At 41.3% G+C, this 27,288-nt stretch overlaps 3 protein-coding genes across 7 annotated transcripts; all 3 read right to left on the reverse strand.

Moving 5' to 3' along the window:
• Window positions 1-280: 280 nt before the first annotated feature.
• aldocb (aldolase C, fructose-bisphosphate, b) lies at window positions 281-10,552 on the reverse strand. The gene is made up of 9 exons (XM_034550516.1): window positions 10,419-10,552; window positions 4,089-4,205; window positions 3,683-3,894; window positions 3,185-3,239; window positions 2,940-3,100; window positions 2,701-2,784; window positions 2,411-2,585; window positions 1,551-1,750; window positions 281-1,464 (listed from the first exon to the last, which is right to left on the reverse strand). The coding sequence occupies exons 2-9, from the start codon at window positions 4,198-4,200 to the stop codon at window positions 1,372-1,374; spliced, it is 1,092 nt and encodes a 363-aa protein (XP_034406407.1). The 5' UTR covers window positions 4,201-4,205; window positions 10,419-10,552; the 3' UTR covers window positions 281-1,371.
• A 1,007-nt stretch (window positions 10,553-11,559) lies between these two features.
• rskrb (ribosomal protein S6 kinase related b) lies at window positions 11,560-19,836 on the reverse strand. 4 transcript variants are annotated; one of them, XM_034550877.1, is made up of 13 exons: window positions 19,549-19,836; window positions 17,963-18,253; window positions 17,756-17,839; window positions 17,424-17,492; window positions 16,692-16,761; window positions 15,480-15,587; window positions 15,181-15,221; window positions 14,248-14,275; window positions 13,907-13,996; window positions 13,655-13,743; window positions 13,356-13,466; window positions 13,111-13,224; window positions 11,560-13,010 (listed from the first exon to the last, which is right to left on the reverse strand). In XM_034550877.1, the coding sequence occupies exons 1-13, from the start codon at window positions 19,576-19,578 to the stop codon at window positions 12,774-12,776; spliced, it is 1,362 nt and encodes a 453-aa protein (XP_034406768.1). In that variant the 5' UTR covers window positions 19,579-19,836; the 3' UTR covers window positions 11,560-12,773. The 4 variants fall into 4 exon arrangements, with proteins under 4 accessions (XP_034406768.1, XP_034406769.1, XP_034406770.1 ...); XM_034550878.1 differs by lacking the exon at window positions 19,549-19,836 and adding an exon at window positions 19,134-19,508; XM_034550879.1 differs by lacking the exon at window positions 16,692-16,761.
• A 508-nt stretch (window positions 19,837-20,344) lies between these two features.
• cct8 (chaperonin containing TCP1, subunit 8 (theta)) lies at window positions 20,345-27,024 on the reverse strand. Of its 2 annotated transcripts, none has more exons than XM_034550230.1 (15): window positions 26,795-27,024; window positions 25,837-25,927; window positions 25,647-25,726; window positions 25,399-25,548; window positions 25,069-25,249; window positions 24,473-24,534; window positions 24,253-24,390; window positions 23,955-24,133; window positions 23,695-23,761; window positions 23,512-23,599; window positions 23,280-23,395; window positions 22,969-23,040; window positions 22,644-22,808; window positions 22,271-22,390; window positions 20,345-20,637 (listed from the first exon to the last, which is right to left on the reverse strand). In XM_034550230.1, exons 1-15 carry the CDS (start codon window positions 26,852-26,854, stop codon window positions 20,566-20,568), a joined length of 1,641 nt encoding a protein of 546 aa, XP_034406121.1. In that variant the 5' UTR covers window positions 26,855-27,024; the 3' UTR covers window positions 20,345-20,565. The 2 variants fall into 2 exon arrangements, with proteins under 2 accessions (XP_034406121.1, XP_034406120.1); XM_034550229.1 differs by lacking the exon at window positions 20,345-20,637 and adding an exon at window positions 20,670-21,541 and having other exon boundaries at window positions 26,795-26,958.
• Between the last annotated feature and the right edge of the window lie 264 nt (window positions 27,025-27,288).

A 27,288-nucleotide genomic window follows, 5' to 3' on the forward strand; every position in this document is an offset into this window, starting at 1 on the left:
GCACCATACAATAATGTACCAGGAAAACATCAACAATAGTAAAAGCAAGTTATTGCTTTTACTTATGTAATCTTATTACTTCTCCCACCACTGTGATTACCTAACTGGAGGTAAATAGGCTGGATGAACATGACATAAACACCATATAATGTAATACAAGAAGGCTATTGCATCACTGTTGTGACAAGTGTCAAGCATACAGAATACAATTGCATCCAAAGATAACATTGTGGGATAAACATCATAAAAAGTCAATAATGTAACACAAAGACATTTTGGCTAGTTTTTTTTAGTTCTCAAGTTTATTTTTCTCCACTATTTGACACACAAAGTGATTGAAGAACAATATTAACATCACACACATCACAGTATTCCAGCACAGCAGTGACTGATTTCCCCCGCTGCTAACCCCACGAATTGGTCCACATTATGTCAATAGAAACCATCTCATCTCCCGTCGGGGCGGGCTGGAGGGAATCAGGGCGGAGGGGGGGATACACCCAAGCATCACATAATATTGACACCTTCACACAACTGAGAACATCATTACTTTATGTAATTTAGAGGTAATGTTATACTGAGAATAGACACACAAGATGTTTTCAGATTAGTGGTGATTAGAGGCGTGTGAACAGAAAGATTAGATTAAGATGAATCCTGGTGAGGGTCTGCAGACCGCTGCTGGAGCTACGGCTTTCTGAAAGTACAACCAACTCCGCAACTTTGGACAGTCGCTCAAAAGATCAACAACTCCCTCTGAATGGTCAATGTCTTCACACTGTTTGCCTTGTTCTCTTGTCCCTTAATTGTTATGCCGATGCCACTAATAATCAGTTGGTCCCACTGGATGTTAGTAGAGCGCTTTAAGGACGAGCCAATACTGTGTTTTTACAGAAGCGAAACACCGACACACACACACCTCCCTGCTTGGGAGTGGTTCAAGATTCATCATGTGGGGGAGAAAGCAAGACAGGAGCAGTTAAGAGTTAAGAGGCATGAATTGAATCCTGATTATCGTGCTCTACTGTTCAAATTTCACAGCCTATGACTTCCTATCTCTGACATGACATGAAATAGTTTTCCACATCAGTCATAAATTGTCTCAAAGTAGTTTTGTTTGGTTATAAATATATATATATATATATATATATATATATATATATATATATATATATATATAAAGCCTGTTCCCTTTAGTATGGTAGTTCTACATTATGTTTTTTAATACACTTCTAATTATGTAATTTGTATTAACTCTGACAACTCTAAAGTACAGTAGACAGCGCAGACCTGTGACTGATGGAGGAGTGAGGGGGAATAGCAGAGCAGATATAACACTATAACTAGACCACAGTTGAATGTGGCAGATGTTTAATAGGTGTGATTTGCCACGTAGAGGGATTGTCCCGCGGCGGTACCACTTCCAGAAGACTCATACTTGCCGAGCGCAGCCAGACTGTTTGCCTGAAGAAGAGACGAAAAAGGTCTATTAACATCATTCCACAAAGGAAGTTTCAGTAACATTCTTACGGTTCACAGTTTTGCCCGACCTCTGCACGTTTGATGAACTCCTCGGTGGCGGCCTTCTCGTTGCTCAGCTCTCCTCTCCATGCGTTCAGGGCGGAGGCCTGCAGGGCGCGGCCGTAGGAGAAGGTCAGGGCCCAGGGCTTGGCGAGTGGACAGTTGTTAATGGCGTTAAGGTTCACGCTGGCCTCTTCTTCAGACTGGCCACCTGACAAGAATGTCACTCCTGAGAAAAAACAAGCAAATACAGACATTTGGATTTCGCACAACATTGAAGCCTTTAGACTCTGTAAATGTAAATGATCTGGCCTTCCAAATATCGGAGGGTGGGACAAATTATGAATCTTATCAATGCATTATCTTGCAACAAATGATGTGGTAATGCTTTCTTTTATGGGTCCGTAAATCCCACATAATGCTCTAATAATTTCTTATGTAATTTTCCAGAAAATACTGTATTGTAATTTGGCACTAATTATATATAAAATGGAGGCAGCATTCGACTGGTGTGCATCCAATTAATTAATTCCAATTATATGCTAAGCTAACATACCCTATAGTCATAGCCCAGCAGGTCAGTTCTACATGCAAGCAGACAATCAAATTAATACAGAACAATTCCCAGCAATAAATTAATAATAAATAAATATTTACTTTAATTAAAACTGCTTTTGAACGCAGCTAACTAAACACAAAGTATAATAGGATTATAATAGAAATAGTCTCAGAAATGTATCTCTATTTCACTTAAAATCTATCAAATCACAGAATAATTTCTAGGAAAATATATCTGAAAATAATCTAAGACATACATGATCACATCACTTACACACCGTACAGATCCCACCCCACTAACTTTTGTTTTTTATATCTATCCTTCTCTGACCTGTGACAGCGGGAGGCACGGTGCGGCGCAGGGCGGTGACGGTAGCCATGGCGATTTCCTCTCCACTGTACTTGGTGGGGCAGGAGTGTCCAGCTGTGACCATGTTGGGTTTCAGCAGAGTCCCTTCTAGGTACACATGGTGGTCTGACAGAGCCTTGTACACTGCAGCTAGGACCTAGCAGCAGGAGAGAGACACGGGTATGTTGGATAGAAACTTTACAGAACGTTTACACTGGTTTGTGTCACACACACACACACACACACACACGTATCGTCTTCAGTATATTCACCTTCTCACTGACATACTGGCAACGCTTCAGGTCGTGGTCTCCATCAGGAAGGATCTCAGGCTCCACAATAGGAACAATACCATTCTAGGAGACATTATAAAGTGTATGTTCAAAGAAAACTCTCATATTATATAAAGATCAAATCTAAGATTGTGTTACAGTGTTCAGTAGTGTCCTCAAGTCCCCACATTTAATCCCAAATGAATACAAAAAAAACCCCTCAGTAATCTCACACCAACCTGCTGGCAGATGCTGGCATATCGTGCCAGAACATTAGCGTTCTCTAAGATGGCCAGCTCAGAAGGCGTGGTGTCGCTGATCTTTAGCACGGAGCGCCACTTGGCAAAGTCTGCACCGTCCTTCTTGTACTGCGCACAGCGCTCAGACAGCCCGTCCAAACCTGCCCTCCAACACATACACAGAACCATACATCAGAAACACAGCAGGCCTTTTGTAAACTTTGTTTGTTATTTATGTCACGTACCCTGAGTGGTGGTCTCTCCATTTGTTCCAGCGAGGGGAACAACACCTTTGTCCACCTGTTCAGAGGGAAGCAGACAGTTGGAAATAATATTGTGCATGTGATATTGTATGAATTTTTAAATCCCCAAGTGACTTTCCTGACCGTAGACCCTGAACGCTCTTTCACCCAGTTGGTCCTCGCAGTCTGATCCGCGAGTGTGTTTGTGTGTGTCTAAACAGGCTGACGAGGAGTCTGTGTTTTCTGTTTTCATATACACATTGGAGTCTTTCTAGTTTTACCAGCCATACAAACAATGATATTTCTGACTGCTAAACTGAAATACTGGCTGTAGTATAAAAATCAGCACCGTGGCTGTGGGAAAGCAATTAGCCAACAAATAAGGCTGAGCTTCCAAGACTCAAGTTATTCTGTTTTAGGAGAAATGAAACCCGCTATTTCCCAATTTAAGGGGTCTAACTATGACTCAAATTATCGACCGCAACATCGAGTATTGGATACCTTGATGCCAACAACCATGTCCCGATCCCGGATGAGCTGGGAAAAGTTAGTGCCATCGTCTGTGTTCTGGTAGAGGGTTTCATGGAAGAAGATGACGCCTCCGATACAGTTGTCGATGCGCTGGTCGGCTGTGAAGAGCAGCTGGCGGTAGCGACGCCTGTTCTCCTCTGTGTTCTCCACCCCGATGGGGTTCAAACGCTTCCCCATGCTGCCTGTAAGCAACACACGCACACACATGGGCATTCAGCCATCATTAAAATTAAAATGGACTTGAGCAGTAGAAGATCTGGACGGGTGATTTTTGTGACACTTGTATCTATCTACACATTCTATTGTTTCTCCTGCATGACGAACTTCACAAGAAAGACCTGAGTGATGTTGTTATTTTGCAACCACACACACGTACCGGTGGATTCATCAGCTGCCAGGATGCCTTTTCCTGGAGCGACTATCCTCTCTGCGATGTCCTGCAGCTCCTTCTTCTGCTCAGGAGTCAGTGCGGGATATTGGTGAGTCATGGTGGCTGAAACAGAGAGAGAAGCCATGAAGGGGTCACATTCTTTCACGATGTTTTGACCAGGAAGCCTGCCCAGCGCGGGCCTCATGTTTTTGTCCCTCTATTGTCTACCTCGGTGCACATGCTATCTCGCTGCAGCACTAAGCTCTTCTCGATAAGGGCATGCGGATGGGTGAAAGGGACAAAACTACGAGATATATAGAGGCAGACACAGTCACCACATTTAAGAGTAGACTAAAGACTTTCCACTTATAGTTAGGGCTGAATCAGGTCCAGCTATAGGCTGCTGCTGATAGGAACTCAGTGTATCTTAAAACGGCCCATCTCCTTTTCGCTCTCTCCTTATGGATGAATTTACATCTCTCCATTTACATTTAAGTTAGCTGACACGTTTATCCAAAGCAACTTACAACCATGTTACATTCATACACCGTAGAACAGCTACAGGAAGCAATTCAGGGTTAAGTGTCTTGCTCAAGGACACATCGACTAGGGTGGGGATTGAACCGCCAATCCCCTGATTGAAGGACGGACCAGCTAACCATAGTCGCCCCTAACTCTATTACCTGGCTGTGTCTGAAGCTGGTTCTGGGTCCTGCCATGGCCCTGCTGATGCCCCCTCCCCTTTTCTCTACCTCTTTCTGCTTCATGGATTGTGGAGATCTGGATCGTGGTCCATGCCTACTACTAATTAATCATACATTTCTGTCATATTAATTAAATGTGTTGTAACTCTGTAGCGCTGTTCATTCTGTGCACATGACATGTATTGCTTCTGTCCATCCGGGGAGAGGGATTGTCCTCTGTTGCTCTCCTGAAGGTTTCTTCCCTTTTTTCCCTGTGAAAGGGTTTTTTCTATTTTTTGGGGGGAGTTTTTCCTGATCCGATGTGAGGTCCTGAATTGAAATATATATGAATAGAAATAAACTGAGATTCATACCATCTGGGATTCAATGTGACAAAGAATTCTCTATGATATGTTGTCTGGCCATATTGGTAGCAGCAGCACTATCACAGTTTGCTAACATGCACACAAGCACTTCAAACCAGATTAATTTGTTCCCAATTCCCATCTGCACTCGGTCGTAAATAAGCAGTTACATAACTTCCTCTCCCCCTCCCCCTCCTCACTCCATTGGAAGCACAGAAGACAGAGAGGGAGTGATTATGCAACAGGGCTCCTATATATTCTGCTGACAGTCCTCATTGAAGCTGCAGAACTGTATGCTGCACGGCTCATTTCTCTCTCCTCAGCAACACTGTTTCCCCCTAATGTCGTTTTATCTTTCTTTGTGCATTGCACGTATACCTGCCTTTTAGGCCTTTGCTTTGATTAATGCTGGCCTTTAATCTAGTTTCATGCTGTGCTCACAGAGGCAGGCTACTGGACACATGCAAGATGAGCGTGCGTGCAGTTCGTAAATTCCCATTTTCCCACATTACTGAAATGCATTACTCCCACTAACGCAGGCTCTACCAGGGAACATGTTGTGACTTCTTTCTAGTCAACTGCACCAGTTGCCAAGGAACTCCCAGCAAACAATGTAACTGGTTATAGCTTTGTTCAACATTTCAAGTACTCCGGTTTGTGGCGTAATATTGGATCAGCTATAGATTTATCTGTTTCATGGGTGGGAGCTACTACCTCAGTGACTAATATCATTTTAGGATCAATTGTATTTTATCACAGCAGAGAGAAAAATCACTGGATTTTACAATATGAAGCAAATCAATTGTATCTTCTAACTACGAGGAGAGTTAAGTGTAGCTCAACAATAAACTGACCACTGGATGTCAAAGTGAGGCTGGTTGGTCTTCGTAAGACACTGTCTGACATTGCCTATCTCCTCTGTGTTAATCCTCAGCTTAAAGCGGTGAGATAACAACCTTTAGAGCGCACACACACACACACACACACACACACACACACACACACACACACACACACACACACACACACACACACACACACACACACACACACACACACACACACACACACACACACACACACACACACACACACACACACACACACACACACACACACACACACACACACACACACACACACACACACACACACACACACACACACACACACACACACACACACACACACACACACACACACACACACACACACACACACACACACACACACACACACAGGACTCTTCAAGAAAACAGCGTGCAGCAACACAACTGTCAGGCACGGCTCACAGCTAATAGTCAAATTCTACATGCAAATGAATTAGAGGCCAGGCCTGTAGGGGACAATACGTCCCCTCAGTGGAAAAGTTAAATTGGGAGTATAAAGTGCATGTAGACCTCTCCAGTGAATAAGAAAGGCTATTTACACTTGATAAAGGCCAACCCAAAGGCAAGGTCATAAAGTGTGGGACTTCAGTGTGTTTGTCTATGTACATCCCTGCTCCACTGCCAGCCAGGCAAAAGTCATGCTCAGCAAATACCTGCTATCTTTTGTGAAGCACCTGCGTGCTTCAACAATACATTTTCAATGACTTTAGGTCAAGTGTGGTTGGTTTCTGCAGAGGAAACATTGCAAAATAATTTCCGAGGCAACGTGAAATCTACATGTTATGCAATGCTCAGTCGCACACAAAGGAAAGTTACCAAATCCGCTTTCAAACTAAAGCGTCCTCTCGTAATATGGAGCTGAAAGCTGAAAGACAAATATATTTAAAAGACACATCTTTTATATTGCCGGAAGGCATGAAAAGAGGACCTTGAAGGACACTGCCCTGCTGTGTGCGTGTGACCTACCTCTGATATATGATCAGCCTGGAACATGTTTGGTGGCAATATACTGGCTAACACACACACTGTTAACAATATTTACAGTATACACTGTGTATAGTTTGACAATGCACGTTTCTACTTCTGAACACATTCCGTCATTTGGTGGGCAAATCAATGTTGTTGTGGCAGCTATTATGAATTAAAATAGCTATTACAGCTATTTAAAACATCCACTGTTAATATAAGATTTTGTTGACAGTCTCAGTTCTCAGAGAACAACAGTTTATATCTTGACAACAACACAAAGCTCCAGTTCGAGCCTCAGGCTGTGGGCCCTCGCATGAAGATTGAGAGTTTGTATTCCTTTAATGAAACTGGTAAGCTTTGTTGAAGAAGCCATTGATTGAATGGTTTATTTAAGTATCCTGCCCAACACCTAATTTCCTCAGGTGGTCTACAAAGAGAGGTGTCATTGCTTCATTGACTTAATAGAAACAAACTGGATTGAGACCTTTTGAATCTTGAAGCTATCCTTCATCACATTTAGCCACTCTCAGCTGGTGACAGCTTTGAGAAGCCTTGTGGGAATGTTGCACAGGGGAACTCTCAGGTCAACGTGTGGTCACAGTTAGTGTTCCGCCATTTTGTTAACAAAATGGCGGAATACTAACTGTAAAGATATATTGATTTATTGCCAACATCTATTGGCGTATTCACCGCTGGATGGGTGACCGTGATGCATTTAGTGTTTTCTAGTGGCGCAGCTGCCACTCCCCTAAAACGCCTCCTACGTCACATTAAATTATTACATGACACATAATATTACGTTCAGCAGTACTGTGACACCTCACAGCAACTGCCACATATTCAATAAGTGAGGCAAAGGTTTAAACTTTAATGTAATAACTGCTTTGATAACAAGATGAAATGCTTCTGCTAATCAATTTCCTGGGTGTGGAGTAACGTATTATTATATACTTTTACAAATATTCATACAAGTAAATATATAATATATTGATTAAATATGTGTCATCTATTATTGATTAAGCCTCTGCTGTAGCTAGTACATCCTGGAAATCAATAGGATATATAATACAAGTTTCAAAACGTTCCAAATTCATTTCTGATGACGTGTTAATCTCTTTTAAGATAAGCGAAGAAATGAAATATTTCCACTTGCTCAAGGGCACTTCAGCGGCGCAAACACTGAGACGCTTGTTTGAAGAATCATCTCACTCATCAGCAAAAAATATCCCTCTGACATGATTTGAAGTAGCACCCGTCACGCTGCCACTGGTGACGAGGTTTATCTTCCAGACAGTAGGGGGTTTCCTTCTGATGAAGGACGTCACAGTTTGACAACTTTAGCTTCTTTTTTTTAATGCAGTCTTAATAGGATGACGTTTGAGAAAAGGGGAGACAGCTAAGATTAATATTGAGCTGTCTTTAGTGTCTCTCCATTGTGTCCCTCTGTGTGTTTCATTCCAGCCTGTTGCACCTTGGTCACCAACACCATTTCTGCACTGCGCCATCAAGATGCAACAGCCAACTCCCCTCTGTGGCGTCATGCAGAACCACTCTAGACTGCTAACATGCACACTAACATGTCAGCAATCTTACTGCAGAACAGACTATAGATTACAGGGGAAATCACATTTACACCAATCAGATTCAACACTGTGACGCCATTATATATTTTAAGGGGAACCCATTTTCAACTGAGCCATCACATACCTGGTTCTTCTATCTACTTTATTAAGCGTTCACCCTAAAAAAAGAACAGGATGGTTACATCACTCTACAACAGTCCATCAATCCTTCTTTATAAAACTGATGCTGCCCAGTTACCAAGCCAGGATGCAGTTAGAGACCACACATAAGTAAACAACAAACTCATTCCAGAATCTACATCTATAGCAATCATGCCGCAACAGGTGTTTTTTTAAGCATTGCTGCAAGCATGAAACTGCAATAGATGTTAAGCTTGCCTACTACATTTTCCTAGTATTTGGCTGTAGGCACGGACGGGCACACATCAATGTTATAATTATAAGTATGTGCAGGGGACATGGCGGTATGAATGGAAAATAGAACATATTGCTTGTTGCCTCTTCTGTATTATTATTATCACCATCTTGAGGTTTACCCACCTTAGTTCGTTCTCTACATTGCAAGCTGCATGAGTTTTTAGGACGTGAAATGGATCCTACCGGGCAGCTCTAGTTAAAATTTAAAAAGCCTGCTTGGAGGGCTGCATTTTGTTACCAGAAGGGTGCTGGCCTTTGCAATGATGCACGCTCCTGTGTTTGGGCTGTTTCTATCCTCAGGCCTTGATCCAGCAGAGCTAGCAGCAGCACTGTTTCCCATGCAGCTCAACAACCTGAGCTAGACGTCAAGGCTGCATGCATTGTTCAGAGAGAGGTTGACACTGGTGACAGATGCCCCCTAAACACTGGTAAAATGAATTACTTTTAAAATCTTCAGTTTGCATGGCAAATTATTAAGAACATAATACACAATTATTCAAAGAATTCTGTATATGTAAACTAAATATAATCATTACATTATATTATATGTTATCTATGTTCTTATGTTGTGCTTATGAGATTTACAGATCTAAATTAATGTATGAACCTTCATTTAATTTTTCTAAGCAACTATAGTTTTTACAGATTTAATGTATGACCCTTTTGACCAAAAATGTCATTATAATTTAACATGTTTCTTCGCCTTCTTTGATTGTAAACTGAATATCTTTATATTTGTATGGCCATTTTACAAGAAAAAAAATCAAAAGATGAGCAACAGTCCAAAACCCAAATATATATACAGTTTATCATACAATACTAAGAAACACAGCACATATTCACGTTTGTGTGAACAATGAAGATGAACTGAATAGAAATATAGATGTGCGAGTGTTATTAATATAAGATGAAGTCTGGTTGTGCCAAAGCATCGACGTGTGAAGCCAGAAACTCCTCCCCCTCACGAAGGTCTACGTGCTCAGGGACAGATACACATTCACAGGCACCTACACCGCTGCCATCAGGATTAATAACCACTATGCACACTAAATAAGCACATGCAATAACAGGGAGTGGTTATTTAAACAGAGGGCAGACGCAACAGTGCTTTTCTGCCCAATCTCATCTTTGAAGGTCATCGTTTTGTGCGCTTCCTGTTGCGTATTTCACTCTGCCGTCGAGATATGCAACTTTAAATAAAACTACCTCTAAGAGTGGAGGATGACATTGCTTACAGTCGAATATAAGAGGAGGTCTGATCCACAGGTGACGATACTGACGGTGGCAATAAATTCATGGCTGACTAGAAGACTAGAAGATAAAGTCAGCTTTACGTTGCAACGTTAGAGCAGCATCACATCCCAATCGTCATTATAATCGATATATGTATCAATAACACACGAAGGGTGTATGTGAGTTTGATGCTTACCTGCTGCTGGTTTCTGGGCGAAGAGATAGAAGGTGAGCTGGGTGCTGAGGATGCGGAGCGGTCTCCTGTTTCACTGCTGCAGCGCAACGTGACCCTTTAGAAAGCCTCGAGTCGGGGGCGGAGCTGTCATCGCCGCGTCACGTGATGGCCCGATGGCTAACGCGCATGCGCCGGTAGCATCACACCCCAAGGAGGTAGCATGATTCTGCATCTTTGAAGAAAACAGGAAGAAATGTGAAACATTTTTAATCTACAGCTTTTTTCTTAGTTTGAAGATAAATTAAACAAAAGCGTATTGATGATCCTACAGTGCCAGTCCTCAAATTAAACAGAATAAAGACTATAGATATCCAACCAACAGGTTTGACCTTTTTATGAATGACATCCCAATCCAGAGAATCCAAAAAACAAACCCAGATATTTATATATGATTATATTGGCAAAAGGACAAGCTACAAGCCACTTAGTGTACTTCTAATTCTCTAACCTAAAGATATGTTTGTTGAAATAATCAGATTAGTTATTTTTGTATAACTCCTGGTCAAAATGTTTAATTAACTGTTGCTGGTGAGGAATTGAGTTCAGTAGTTTGCGGACAACATATTCCTACTTTTTGATGATAATAATGGCTGCAAGTTTAAAAGCTTTTCCCAAATTCTCACTTCTGAAAATACCACCCAACTATTGACCATGGAAAAAAAAGACTATTACAGAATGACAAAAGTAAAATATAGTGCAGTTTAATGTTAAAGCTGGTCAAGGTAGAATTGACAGTATAATAATGATTTTATATGATTTTACGTACTGTTGGATAGTTTATTGTGCTGCATAAAAAGGCCTCATATTTGATATGCTGATTCCAAAGTATGAATCTGTAACCATTAACTAAAGCTTTAAATAAATGTGGGGAAGTAAAAAGTAAAAAGTAGTATCTTCTGAAATATAGTGAAGTTGAAGTATACATTATAAATGACTAAAGTACAGCACACTTCAGTATATGTCCACTGCAGGATACTGTACACAATGTCTTTTCTAAACCAAACATACAGGCATGCACTATTTCTGCAGAAACAATGTGGTGTAATTCAAAGCAAAAGGGAAACAATGACTCTCACACGGACAAAACATCCAAACCATCAGGTCGCTGTTTAGTAAGAGTTTAATATTCCATCTGTGCTACATGGTAATTACAAAAATACAATGTACCGTAACATATAACATCAAATAGCATCCATAAAATTTATAAATAGGATTTTTTATAAATAAGCATTTTTGGTGACAGTAAAAAGCTTGCTCAGGATCATACATGTGAGGCATTCTGGGTACACATCAGGGCATACTTTATAAAATTATAATATAATGTGATAATTGGGTAAGTGCATGAAGGTGTGATTACTGGCTGGTCACGACAGCCTTACACAATAGAAAAAGTCCTGTTTCTAACTAAATGTTACCTAGAGGTAAACAATACTGTTGTTCGTTCAACCCTTCCAGTCTCAGCTCATCTCTGTACAGCCGGGTGCCATCTTGGAGTCAAAATCAAGGCTCATCTGGGAGAACTGGCGGGTGCTGCCCTGAGTCGCAGGTTATAAATGATTCAAACTAAAGCAGACGTTGAAGGCGTTCACATCTTTATCTGACGTTGTGATGCTGGCATGACTTTAGATCGTACAGGAGAGATGATCCTGCTGCTAGAGAATTTAGGCAGTAAAGGTCAAGTTAGAGAGAGGTTAAAGGTACAGAATAGTTTTTTTAGCAAAGGTCACAACAATATCACTTAGAAGATGAGGCAAGGAGTTTCTTTCATCCACTTCTGCCAAAAGTTTTATCATCATGCAACAATAAAATAAAAGCAGATGTTCAGAAATACACTCATTTCGCTGAGGATTTTTGAATGGATTTCTACTTCACCACATAAAACCTGAAGTAAAAGAAAAAATGTCTGTGCATTGTCTTCAACCAGCATGACTTTTCCATGTGAGCAATGTATTAACAGGGCAGCCATGACCAGTCATTTGAAACTGAAAGTAGGTGGACAACTATAGTGCAATCTTTCTTGCCCAACTGTTGAACAAATCCAGTAGGCTTGAAAGGGTGCTCATTGGAGAAAGGCAAACAAGTACAAAAATTGAAAAAAAAATTGCGTTCAGCAGTCACAAGAAACATAAAATGTCCATTCTAAACTATAGGACAAATTAAATAATAATAAGCTATTTTGGCTTTTCCTAAAAAAGACATTTTACAAAGTGCCCCACACCTGTGTGTTAGGGTGAATAAGTGAATAAGAATAAGAAATACATACATAGGCCATTACTTTTAATGTGTTGAAAACCATACCGTTAACTGTAAAGTCCATCACACAAACACTTCTCTACGTAGGTCTTTTTCTTGAGCAGGTTTCAGTGGGAGTGCGGGGCCGGGCAATGGTGCAGCTGTGTGGGTTTGTGCGTCGGCATCCAGCTGTGTGTCCGGTGTGGACGGAGGGCTGAGGAACGAGTCGTAGTCAAAACCTTTGAGAGGCTGCAGAGACAAAGTGAGGCCTCGACGAGCTTTGGCAGCTCGGTCTGGTCTCTCTCTCAGCTCCAGAATCACCTGAACAGTGACAAAAAAAACAACGTTGCTTCTCCTAAATTCACAATTTGACTGATGTTTGAACAACCAAACTGGCTACATTCAGACATTCATCTGTTACCTCCACAGGCTGGCGCTGCAGTAGGGCGAGGTCAAAAGTTGTTCCATGGAAGAACGTTTGGCGTTTGAAACGTTCGAGGGTCCTCAGGCGGCGGGTCGGAGTTTTGCACAAAAGCTGGTCAGAGAAACGTAGGTCATGATATGATTTCCAACTAGCCAAACGTAAATACTGGTGCATGTAATCAAATAGTCAGAAGTGCAGATTTGAATGTTTTGACGCTATATGATGACACTTTGTTTAATTACCTCCGTTATTAACAAGGCCAGTGGGGAGCTGAGGTTGAGGGGCATTTCATAGGGAAAACACCTCACTTTCCTCAGCATACTGCAGTGGTCTGGCTCTGGAGGCATGGGGAACTAAGGAGTGGTTGAGATATATTAAGAGAAATAACTCAAATTACCTCTTGAAAAAAGCATCTAATATATTCTACACAACCTTCTTTTACAGCAAAAAACAATCTCAGCTACGTCACTGAATGAAGGATTGAAAGTAATATCTGCTCATCATGCAGGACATGCCGAGCCTACCGGCAACAAGATCTCACCTTCCCAGTAACCAATGAAAAAAGCAGGATACCCAGCGACCACCAATCAGCTGCATGGTTGTAGGGTCCGCCACTGAGCACCTCTGGAGCTGCAAAGCAGACAGAGCACGCTCACAGCACTGCATGTACTATATTTGTGTACATTAATATATTAATTTCACAGTATAACATTTAAAATAATGCACAAAACTGTTAATATGTCCTCAGCATCTGCAGATCGCTGCTCTGCAGATGTGATGGAATATTTCTCACCCATATACTGGATGGTTCCACAAATGGTAAACGCTCTTCCTCCTCTCTCCAGTCGACGGGACAAACCAAAGTCAGCTAAGCGGAGGTGTCCTGGAACATACCAATTACTCCACATCATTATGCACACGTGACATGATATTCTTCTTACTGATGCAGTTACAACTGGTATGAAATATATAAATAGGAAATGTAATTGGGGGCAAAGGCTTTGCTCACTCAGTGCTAACAGCTGCACTGTTTGCAATTAATGTGCATTGAGTGACAGATGTGCAGTCAGAACGTTCTCTGGAAGGTTTGACTACCCACCAGAGCGATGCTGCTCTCTACTGGGTTGTACTCACCATTGTCTGTAAGCAGGATATTCTCCATCTACAAAAACAGTGCCAAAAAGACTAAATTAGACACTCATTCATATTAACAAATGTACCCAATTTACAATGATAAGAAAAATATTCTCGTAGCAGATTTTACTGAGCATTAGATTTATTTTTCTCATTATTAAGTTGATAATTAATTCTTATTTTATGCACAAGGTTGGGCATTTTAATCATGCAGAAAATGTTTTTAAAACAATTGCAAATAGCTACAGGAAAAACACATAATATATTGTATTTTAACTAAATTGATACATTTTAATATAATCCTACTTCAGAAAATATAAATGTACGAAAGGAACATTTTATATCCAATAGGTTAAACAGCATCAATGGACAGACTAGCAAACAGAAATGTGTTGACAGATTTGGAACCAAACTTCTGTTCATTAATAGATCTACTCTGAAGTATTACGCATTCAGTCTGTAAAGTGTATTACTGGGAACTAGACAATTTATTTTTTGAGAGCAGAAATAGATTTTTTTCAAACAATGAGGATGCACAAGGACTGCCGAGTTGGCTGTTTACATAATGAAACATGTAAGTAGCGCCATTACTCAGAGAAAGCCTGGGAGACAAAGAAAAACAAAACTTGATCAGGATAAACTTTCTCCTGTTACCTGATATATATAGACTTATGGAGATGTGTATTCATACTGTTAGGATTGATGTTTTGCCTCCATGTTAATGGTTGATGTCTTGTCAGAGGTGTCTTGAATTCTCATGTTGGATGGCCAAATGTTTGACACAACATAAATAAAAACTATGTTGTACTTAGTAACTAAAGGCAGATACTATCCAAACTCTTTGTTAGTAAGAAATACATTTTATAGACCATTAATCAGCATAAATTGTCTGTCAAGTTGGTCCAAAACTTGTGAATTAGCTCCTTCTCATACCTTCACATCTCTGTGAATGATCCCAAAGTCATGCAGAAAACCTGCAAAAAAACAGCAAAGAAGAACAAAAATATAAAAACACAACTAAAATGTTTCAAATCCTACTGACATATCTAAAACCCATGGCACTGCTTTGTTTCTATGGGAGATCCTTCGAGAGCTCCTCTAATTTTAATGAGTCCTCTTTTTATAATTACTTAGAATTAAATACTGCTAGCTCGGGAAACCTTCCTGATCTAATTAGGATATTTGAGGGTAAAAGAGAGGTGGTTAATGTGTATGTATTGTAGTATACTCACCAAGCGCACATCCCAACTCTGCTGCAAACACTCGCACTGTGTCCTCTGGGAACTGACCAATCATCTGCCAGTAGGTGTACAGGTCTCCTGTGCTGCAGTAGTCACACACTGTGGTCGGAGAGACAGCATTAAAACATGTTTCTGTCATGAAATGTGGTGTGTGAAGATCAGCGGGAAGTGGAACACACACTCGTGAAAGAATTTAGGAAAGAGGAGAATAATCTGGAAGTGAGGACAGTAAAACCATATTTCTCTACAGACCAAACAATGGTGATTTACAGTAGTCTGTTTGTAGTCAGTCTGCCAAGTACACTAGGCTTAGAAAAAAAGGCAAAAAGGTAGGTTAGGGTAAAAAAGTGCAAAGGAGTGTGTGCGTGTGTGTGTGTGTTGATTAATGGATTATCCCTTTCTAATTGTAATACATTTAAATTAATACTTTAAATTTGGCAGCGTGGGTTCTCTCCGGGCTCTCCGGCTTCCTCCCACAGTCCAAAGACATGCTGCAGGTTAATTGATCTCTAAATTGCCCATAGGTGTGAATGTGAGAGTGAATGGTTGTATGTCCCTACATGTGCCCTCGATGGACTGGCGGCCTGTCCAGGGTGTCCCCTGCCTTCGCCCTATGTCAGCTGGGATAGGCTCCAGCGCCCCCGCGACCCTAATGAGGATAAGCGGTATTGAAAATGGATGGATGGATGGATGGACTTTAAATTTGCTTCAAATATGCCCCACATTTATGTGCATGGCTTAATGATTCAGTGATGATTCACTGTTTAAGCAAGCCGGGGTGTCCTCTCTTTTGATTGTGACTCGTGTTCTTTCTGAGCTGCAGCAGCGTTCAACATCTGTTCCTCGGGCTAACTTTGCTCTCTTTTCACAGGAGGTGGGGTAGCAGACAAACTGGGTCACACTTTCTGAGTCAGTGGCTGATTTGGAAAAAAAGGGTAAATGCTCTGGAGGAGAGGAAATGGGGACCGAGCAGATATAGGCAGTGGTAGATTAGGGGAGTATAGGGGTAAAATAACAAGAATAAAAATACTTTTGGGGAATCTCTTTTTCTTTTTTCTTTTGGTCATCTTGTTCTTGGAGTCGGGTTGGGGGTTGTGAAGAGGTTCTGGACAAGACTAACAGTGTTGAGGTGAAAAAAGGTGAGGGGGGTTTTTGGGTAGTGGATCTGGGTTGGATCGGGTCACTAGTCTCTGGCTGACTCACTAATGTAGAGATGGCGCTGAGTCTGCCAGCAGTCCTGGAGGTCATGGACAAATGGGTGGCGAACCTGACGCTGCGGGCAAAAGTCCAAGATCAACCTGAAAAATCTCAATTCTGGCCACCGATCAAAGAGAGCTCTATACTTCTATTCTCACCGGGTCTGACCAGTTTTCTGAGGTTTTACTTAACTTATGATGTCCTTGGTGAAATTCAAAGACTCAAAAATGACATGTTTGGAATTAGAAATGAAACTGGTTAAAATGAGACATCACAGATGCATCATTTTCGATAGCAAAAAAGTGTATCACCTCCTCAGACCAATTATAATGTGTTCAGGTGAAGACTGAATACATTCACAGCATATGCTTGATTATTGGATATGTATAATAACATTCTGTATGAAATATTGTATGTTCTTTTTCACAAATTCTATACATTTAACATTTGAGTTAGATCTTAATTCTGCAAACGGTTAAAGACTGATTGCAAAAATAAGGATAACCTTCATGTAATCCTCTCCGGATACAGGAAGGTCTTGATTTATATCCATTTACACGGCCCCCTCTGATAGGTTGAGTATAAATGTAACTGTTTATCCTTTTGACAGCTTAGAGAGCCCAATTTAGTTTTCATTCAGGATACAAGACTATTTCCAAAACAAATGCAGAGATTAATGTCTGAAAAATTTCAAGATGCTAGTTTTTCTAAAATCCACAAATTGTTCCCAAAACCCACCTGGACAATAACTTCTTCTTTTGACTGCTCCAACACCCCGAGTCGTAGAATCTCTGATTTCGGTATAACCTGTTGGACGTCAAACATTCTGAGATGAAATAAGTCTACACAACACAGGACTCCAAGGATTTTGACATGCACAAAAATATAAATTTCATTATTACAGTTTACTGTGACAATTGCAGCGATTTGTATATTAAAAGCATTGATGGCTACAGTTAAAATGACATGTCCTGACTTGACAATAATTTGGCAAAAATTGGCTGCTCATTTGTGGCTTTGATCAATCAAATAAATGCATTTAAAATGTGAGATTCAAGCAGAAGACTCACTTTGACAGCATAAGTTTTCTGCTTGGTCGTGTCCTTCACTTTCAGAATGGGTCCAAACGAACCTTTGGCGATGTAACTCAACACCTGGTGGAGTGAAACACAGTGACAGAGGCAGAAAGAGAGACACCAACACAAAGACAGAGAGCCATTATCCAATCAGATTAAGCCTTACACATTATTTGCGTCTATGTTGGAATTGAGGTCTACCTGAAAGTGTTCGTGCCCAGGCATAGTTTTGTGGGGGAATTCGGGCAGGAACATGGTAATGAACCCCGGCAGGCTCCACTCCCCTCTCAGCTTGCCTGGGCCGACTCCTGCCAGCCTCAGCACGTGCTCTGGGATGTCGGGTGCTTTGCTGTGGAGCATTCGATGCTGGCCTAGACGCAGGGCAGGTGGAGCCAGGCGACATAGGCCTGCTGGGATAGACAGACCCATGCTAGAGAGGAAGCCACGCCACCCAGCTGAGAAGTCCTCATCTTCCCGCCCTTCATTGGACCTCTGTAAGGAGACAACGGAAGAAGAATGCACAGAAGAGCATTATGGTGCAGATTGGGAGATGATGCTGCTGGTGCAACACAACATTATGTCTGTGAATATGCTTTCTGTGAATTTTCTACCAAGATCTTAAGGGCCTCGCTAGCATTTCTGCATGTTTTAGCCAACATTCGCGGGACTATTCACTTGTGCAATCGACACTTATGCAGGTGTGAACAGCTAAAAGCCACTTTCTTATTTTACTTGAGCTTTTCACAACTCATGATCCAACAGTGCTGGTTTAAGCTGTGCAGGACAAAAGGCAGGCCTTTTAACAATATATTTATATTCACTGTTTAACCAGGGAAAGTAAGCATTGCTTTATATACACACACTGGGGAGCTGCTCAGTGCAAACACATATCTTCTGCTGTTGGAATACAGTATGTCTCCAACTCTGTAGCTATTGGACATATGTCATCTGAATGACATATCAGTCACGGATTTCCTTTGCTTCTCAGAAATGCCAGTCTCTGAATATAGAGAGGAAAGTGAGATGGGGGATTTTAATCTCTACCTCCAACCAAAGAGTGTTGATTACATTTGCAAAAGTATCATTTTATTTCACTCTGTGTCCTTGTGCTACAACGATGGAGCTGCAGTGGCCAACAGTTAGTTCCACTTAACCGTCCCAGTTTACATTTAAGATTTACCAAGAGAGAGAAAATAAAGCTTGTTATACATCCAATCTGCAGTCACCCGGTCACACACAACCTTCTTCTCTCCCCCCAGGCTGCACAACATATCTGATGCTCTGTGGTGCAGGATGTGTGTAATCAACCATGCAGGATGTTATTTTCAGAGCCAAATGAAATGGCACATCTATAGTCACTTAGCAGAATTACCTGCAATCAATGTGACATCGGCTTGACGTCGGACCAGAGGCAGAGCAACGGTAGGGTTTAATTTGGACATTGTTATAAGGCGTTCAATTACAAATTGATTTCAGAACGCCATTACCGGAAGCGTGACGATGCCTTCTTCAAAGTAAAAGCGTAAAGATTAAAAAAGGTACTTATGAAGAGAACATAAACGATTTTCTCGGCCAACACCAAGCACTATAAACGACACATGTATTAACTACGCAATTTAAATATAATTTATTTCATATATTGCTAAAAAAAACAAACGATTAAACACAGCCATCCAGGATTGGCACCGTCGTTGCTACCCCAGGAACCAAATAATCGCCATGGAAACAGGCAACCTCCCCTCCTTCGTGCGTCACACCTTCGCAACCAGGAATTTGACTCAACTCACCTTCCTGTTTTTACTCCCGTCGGCCCCCATCAGTGGGACGGGCCAGCAGCACCGTCAGCCCCGTGCGGCGTCTGCTCCTCATCCAGGCACCTCACATTGAACTACGCGCCTTACCAGCAACCTGTCAACAGTTTTGTGTACAACACACAGACTAATTTAGATGTCAGAGGACGCTGACTGGTGCGCTCTCGCAACAATCTGCAGTTGAGCAGGCTATCCGGTGCAGAAATGTGAAAGATATGGCGACATAAAAACAAGTTAATCCCGTGTATGTGAAACGTAAGCACAAATCCGCCCACATCTTCGCCGTCCAATGAGACTGCAACCAGGTGTCCAGCCCCCCCTGCTGCTCAGTGTAACCAGAGCCGCAGACTTCCATTATACGTATAAATTAGTTACCATTATCATGGCAAAGCTCAAAGCACGATTTTTGTTTTTATTTGCAAGAAACATAAATAAATAAATGCATGCATGCGCCAATAAAACTATGAATGCATTCTGTAGTGCAAGATGTTTAATCCACCGCTACATTCAATTCTTCAGAACACTTGTTCTAAAAATAAACCTGTGCATGCATATTCTTGCTGTCTCAACACGATGTTAAGAGAAAATCCACGGGGCAACATTAAGGTAAATTCATGCATGTTTGTAGCTGAAGCAGTGGTGCAAGGGAAGATGATGTTACAGGATGGAGTCAAGTGAGGTTGGAAATGTACACAACTGGGCCACAATCCTCTCGATTGAGTGACTCAAAGCAGATAGACTTAATGAAGTAAAAACCAAATCCAAACAAAGACATGACATGACAGCCCAAGTGCCTTTTATTTGGGACAAAGAACAAATAAAGCAAACAGTGCCATCAACATTTGACTTTCACATTTCTTAATTAATGTGTGGCCATTTCTACAAAATAAACCAAACTGTTGAGCTTTAAATAAAACAAGTAGAAAAGGTTTTGTCAATCCATGTGGGAGCGTTCAGGGTGAAAGGAGCAGCAGCAGCTGGAAGGCATCAGCTTCAGTCATCCTCATCAAAGTCCTTCTTGCCCTGGGGAGGTTTGGGTCCCCCTGCTGGTTTAGCCATGATGATCTGCAGGGAGAAAAGACAGCGGTCAGTGGGTCCTTTCTGTCTGGAAACCAAGAGCACGGAAGTCCACGCAGCAGGCTGTAGACTGACAGGCAGGTTAAACTTGTACAGATTAATTAACTGAAGCAGACCTGTTGGATGGTAGTGGAGGGGAAAAAAAAGAATTTGTAGAATGTTTTGCTTAAAGTCATGTTCATATTATGACGTTGGGCAATATTATCCAAGTCAAAAGGGCTGATTTAAATCCCTACAGATACCAAAGTGGGCCATCTATGATGATGATGAAGTATTCATAAACACATATGGGCATACATATGCTGTAAGAGAAAATGTGCTGCAATAGAAAAATGCAATCGATGCTTTAAAGACTTTTAAAAAATAAATATATGTACCAAGAAAAAGATCAAGACTTTCTGATAAAGTAGAATGGCTTCACAGTGAATGGAGGAAAATGGCCCTCCAGAAAACAAAGCCACGTATTTACATGTTCCCTTTATATCAAATTGTATTACATGCAACATTGAAAAATTCTGCACTTGCTGGAGGACGTCCACTGCAATAAATAGAGTTCATGCGTCATGCCATCAAACCATACTTTATCCATTTTGTGCATGTTTATACAAGTGATTTAGTTCGCTGTCAGTGACACACTTGGTATTATTGAAAAACACCCGAGAAGCATCTGTTAGTAGTGTCAGGCAATAGAACTCCAGTGTCCCGTGAGCACATCTGTGTGAGTAAAAAACACACACGCGCATTCCAGGACCTACTGACGGAGGAGGGAGTGTGTGCGCGCCCTCTAATGATGAGTTTCAAAATTATCAGGCGCATCCTCCCAATCGTCCTTGTCCCAGTGGCCTCTCTGCTTAGGAGCCTTGGGTCCCCCTGCAGCTTTAGCCATGATGATCTGCATCGCACATGTATACACACACACCAACATCAACTACCTGGGGACTATTGATTCACAAAGGCCATCTCAATAACACTTGACCTGCCAAATTTAAGATCATCATTTGGGTTTTTATCAAATTGTAAAACACGTCAAAATTAAAACTGAATAGAAACAATGTTTGTAACAAGCCATCTGCTTTATGTGCATCTAAACCTGGTGAGGAAAAAGTTAAAAGCCAAGTCTTTCATTAAAATACGCATACATATTCCATCCGGCTGATGCGTTTGTCGTTATAATCAACGTGGGGGCTGTAGTTTTTCAAATTAATACCACATACACAGCCATAATATAATGCTCAATTATACAAATACCGTAGATATGTATTACGGTACATCTGATTTTAAAAAGCACCATTAACATTTGTTTGTGGCATGTTTCCTAAAAGAAACTGCAGTATTATTATTTAGCCTTTTTGAAAAATTAATTGAAATAAATTTGTGACTGTCTTTTAAGACTTAGGTCTTCATTAGGAATGAACAGGCTTTGGGATTAGTTCCACAGACGGGGTATCGAAGTCGGAAAATGTTGACTGCCTTGTGGTTCTTTTGGTCTTTTAATATAATTTGTTGTCAGTAAGAATTAAGAAACAATGGTGCCATTGTCCTTAAAAACATGAGATGTGCATGATTTGGAAGTTGCTTTTAATCATCTGTGTTGCGAGTATTGATGAGTTTTTCTACACACCTGGTCAACTCTCAATACTGTGATGGCAGCGTTGGTAGCCATTTTGATGCCCCAGTATTTGACAAGGTAAGGCTCCAGAATGCCACCTTCAAGCATGTCCTTCAAAGCGGGGCCGTCTCCCTAAAAACACCACATCAACAATATCAGTGATCAGAACCTAACACATAACATCTAGTTCAATATATACAAACATAAATGTCTCTGCATACAGGAAAACAGAAGTTGTATGAACTTTTGTGATGTGCTTGAGCTATGGTAGCCACAAGCTAAATGTGCATAATTATGAAATATAACCGGCCACATCGTTGAATGTTTAATCACCTAACAGACCTCACTATGATTAAAATGCATCTTCTCGCATCTTCATACACACCTCGATGTCAAAGCCTATGTTTTTGTTTCCCTCGTGATGCGCAGAGTACATCTTGGAGATGAGCTCGCTCCCCTTCACACCAGAGTTCTCAGCCAGCGCTCGTGGTATAGCCTCGAAGGCTTCAGCGAACTTCTTAATGGCATATTGTTCGAGACCCGGGCAGGACTACAGTGGGGGTGGGGGGAGACAGAGAGAGAGAAAAAAAAGGTATTGTTTCTGCAATTCATAAGCCTGTGATGCAGTGAAGACAAAAGGGGCAAAACCCAGAGGAAAGGCATTTGTCTGAACCTGGTGCACTTCTGTTTATGCACTCAAATCGGCATACCTCTCCATATAGGGTGATCTGTTTGGCCAGTTCAATCTCAGTGGCTCCTGCTCCAGGTACCAGTCGCTTGTCCTAGAGACAGGGAAGAACACAAACTGTAGCTGTTGTGCAGACCAACCAGTAAATTAAAGACATTGAAGGGTTCAGCTGAAACACTAAAAAGGCATAATAATAAATATTCACGTTAACTGTTGAGATTGGTTGAGACTTATAAATAATGATAAAACAATTTATGTGTTGAAATGCCAATGTAAACAACTTCAAATAATTGACAGATCTCTTTACAAAAACCCTACAGTGATTTCACTTACCCTGACCAGAACCTTGAAGGTGTTGACTCCATCGTCTACAGCCCTCTCAATGTCGTCCATCAGGTTGTCAGTGGAGCCTCTGATCAGCACCGTTGAGATGATACCGTCTTCCTTCTCTGTTTTTAACAAATCAAGACCAAACAATATATTGAACCCAAGAGTCAAATGAAGCAAATAACAGGTGTAAAATTAAATTTTTTAAATGTTAGGCTGGAGCAAAAGAATGACTTACCGTGTTTAAAGATCACCACCTGAGTGTCCCCCACCTCTGCGATGCACACATTGTCACAGTGACCCATCTCCTCTGGAGTTGGGGCCGTCTAAGAAAACAGAAAAAAAGCATTATTATATATGATACAAAGTTGCATTTTTATTGTGGCTGATATACCCGATCTGAAGAAAATATGACACTCACCATCCTGGGCAGTGCGATAGCTCCCAGAGTCTTGCATAACCTCCTGAGGTCCCACTTGGAGTTAAGCCTGATGGGGGAAGGAGGCGGATTTAGGACATTATGATAAAAAGTATACTACTACAAAAATCATGCAATAAATCTACACAGGCATCTCTCGGCTGGGCATTTATTTTGAGGACATTTTCATGATAACTTTAATAGGAAAAAAACGTTGGTAGGTCTCCACTCATTTGAATTATCAGAGGTCATGTGGGTCTTACCTGACCACCATTAGCTTGTACTTGTTGGCGTAGTGCAGCGCCATGTCAGCCACTTTCCCCCCAGTTACCACCACGTTGGCACCAGAATCCTTGATGGCCTTCACCTGAGCCTCCATCATATCCTCCTCTCCCTTACTGAATTCCACAAGCTCCTTTGCATTTTTTATCAGCACTGTGCCCTAGGAGAAAAATAAGATTGTTCGCACCAAAAGCCAGAAGAAAAGGCTTTTTTCACAGCAGACATTTTGACTTAGTAAGAAAAGTACACATGTTACTTCAAACTTTAAGCATTCATTACCTTTGTCTCTGTCACCATGCAGTCAAAGGGGCAGGAGAAGACGGCGATCTTGGCATCTTTTACTGATGTGACGTCTCCCTCGGCTTCTTTCTTAAAAACCATGCCATGTAGCATGGAGGACGCCGTCACTCCACAACCCTGAAAACGCCAGACATTAACTTGGATGCAAACAACGCATACAAACACGGACAGAATATATTCAATGGATAATGCTGCTTACCAAAATCTTGCATACTCTGACGTTATCAACATTGAAATTTCCGGACTCTGGGAAGATGGACACTGTAGAATAAACCAGTAAAGAAGTTAGAGAAATACTAAATAAATATTACCATCAAGTTAATTAATCTTTAATAGCGAACAGTTAGTCTTTAGGTTGGGCGTTGGCAACCTTTTGGATATGATCTGCAATTTCAAAAAGTGTTCAGTGTGCCATATCATCACAACTTGAATTATGACACAATTTAAATCTACAACGGATCTGTAATTATATTCCACCCCAAAAAAGATATTTCTGCAATAAAAACAACATTTTCATTATACACAAAAGGCCTGCCATCGTGTTGAAACATTCCTATCTGAGGCAGCAAGTACTAGTCAGAGTTTAAGTAAGGCAGGTGTTTGTGGAAGGAGAGAGAAAAAAAAACTATTATGTTATCAAACTACCATAAAGAACAAGCAAGTGGCTGTGAAATAGGTAAATTGGCCTGCGGTTGAGAGCACTTTAACTATTGCACATGTATTGAAAGTGTGCTGTTGGTTACGGTACCACCTATGTTTGCCTTCTAGTTTAGGTAGTCTGGATTGCCAACTCACCACAGGCCTGTGCGATGAGGTTGGCGAGGAAGTCTTCGTTGCCGTACTGTTTACTCATGACGGCTGTACGAATGAGAGTGGTCACCTCTTTAACATCATGTAGGTTCTCGGCTGAGGAACATACGCAGTCCGACAGGATCTCCAGAGTCTTTTTACACGCGTTCTCGTAGCCTTCAATCACCTGAACCAAAGACAAAAGAGGATATTGAGCAAATGCAGAAATGAATTTCTTCGGAATGCAACAATTTATGTTTTGCAGACTACTGTATGAATATCTGTCACAAGACCCAGTCGCTATATTGACAAAATTCAGTGACTACATTTGTTCACCTCTGACACCGACAGTCCCATTCGAAGAAGCTCTTCAGCCAACTCCAGCAGAGCTCCAGCAAACACCAGGACAAAGTTTGTACCATCTCCAACCTCCTGCTCTTGCATGTGGGATGCCATTACAATCATTTTGGCGGCAGGATGCTGCACCTGTAAAACAAATGACAGTCATGGAAACAGTTCAATTCCCTCATTTATAAACCAATCCCATATGCAGTATGTAACACAATAATGTGTAGTTTCCTCACCTCAAGCTCTCTGAGAATCGTTGCGGCGTCATTGGTGACAAAGAGCTTCTCCAAGTGGTTGATGACCATTTTGTTCATACCTGAAAGGCAACACGGTCATAGTTTGACATCACTGATTGTTGTCTTACCAATTTACATTGTATTACGTAAAGACAAAAAATGTATCTTACTAATAGAGGAGAGAACTTACCATTTGGCCCATAGGCGGTGCGTGTGGTCTGAGAAAGCTCCTTACAGGCTTTGATGTTGCGATAAACGGCCTCTTCAAGCCCTGAATAGTGCTGTACCAGAGAAACACACAGTAAGTAAACTGCTGTGACTTTTATAGAGAATTGAATCTCATCTCTTTACTGAAGAAATGATTATCCATATTGGATACCCTGGACCACCCTGCATCACTTACTGCAGGGACAGCAGAGCACTTTTTCCAGACTGATCCAGCTCTGCTGCCACAAGGACAGATACTGCTATAAATAAATCACTCAACTATGAACACCTTTACACTGTTTGGCTACATCTGTGCACTATTGTTTTGTTAGTTAATTTAATATTCTTTTTTTGTATACATTGTGCATTTGTATATTTAATATTGCTTTAATTTTATGTATAAATACTGCTATAGCGACCAAATGCCCCCTTGCGGGATTAATAAAGATACTATCTAGTTTATCTCAGTGTTCATGTCAAACAAATGGTTTCTGGCCTTCTAAATAATAAGTAATTGAAAAGAAGATTTTAATGAATATATCAGCATTATCCAGGGGGCATAAGCAAATTAGACTAAAATCATCAGTCGATGCCAGATGAGCTCAAGCTAAATCCACAACAGGAAGCATCTTTGAGCAGCCAGACTCAGTAACTACCAAAGCCTCAGCTCTGACAGTTAGTTCAACGCTAACTGGGTGCGCTGTCGGTTATTATCACTGCAGCTAACCGTACAACACTGCAGACACATGTGGCATGTTTTAATGCTAGAGAGAGAAAAGTGAAGCGACGCAGGCGTTTGTTCATCCGAGCGGCCTGGCTTTCTTCTAGAAGTTTCCCACATGACTGCGTGCAAACTCGGGGGCTAAAGCTAGCTAGCATGCTAGGTAACAACCAAACCCTCCACGCCACCGAACTACTCCAACAAACCGATTTGACCTCACCTTGGCGCCATCCTTCAACATTTGGGCAAAGCCCGGCGCTTTGGGAACGTGAAGAGCCATTTTTGGATGTATAGCAGCCCCGGTGTCTTGGAGAAGGTAGCCGCGGCGTGGGTTCAGCGCGGGGTACAAAGCCGGAGAGACAGGGGAGGAGCGATTTCAGCGAGGCGTGGGATTAAAGACGGGAAACAACAAGCGACAAACTGAGCGATTCTCGTTTCACATGCTATCACTACGACACACCACTAGGGGACAGTGTTGTCTGTATGGTTCATCATCATTTATGTACTTTTAGAACTAAAACTAACATGTAATAATAAAACAAAGTATTATTAATAATAATAATAATAATGATACTTGTGATGGTTTGACAACATTGTTCATCAAACTTTCATGCCAATGAAGCCACATTGAATTGAATAAATTCAAGATATAGCCAAAAAAAAACCTTTAATACGAAGCTATTTCCTACACTGTTGGGTGGTTAAGGTTAAATC

This window comes from Cyclopterus lumpus, chromosome 14 (assembly GCF_009769545.1).
Source record: "Cyclopterus lumpus isolate fCycLum1 chromosome 14, fCycLum1.pri, whole genome shotgun sequence".
Lineage (NCBI taxonomy): Eukaryota > Metazoa > Chordata > Actinopteri > Perciformes > Cyclopteridae > Cyclopterus > Cyclopterus lumpus.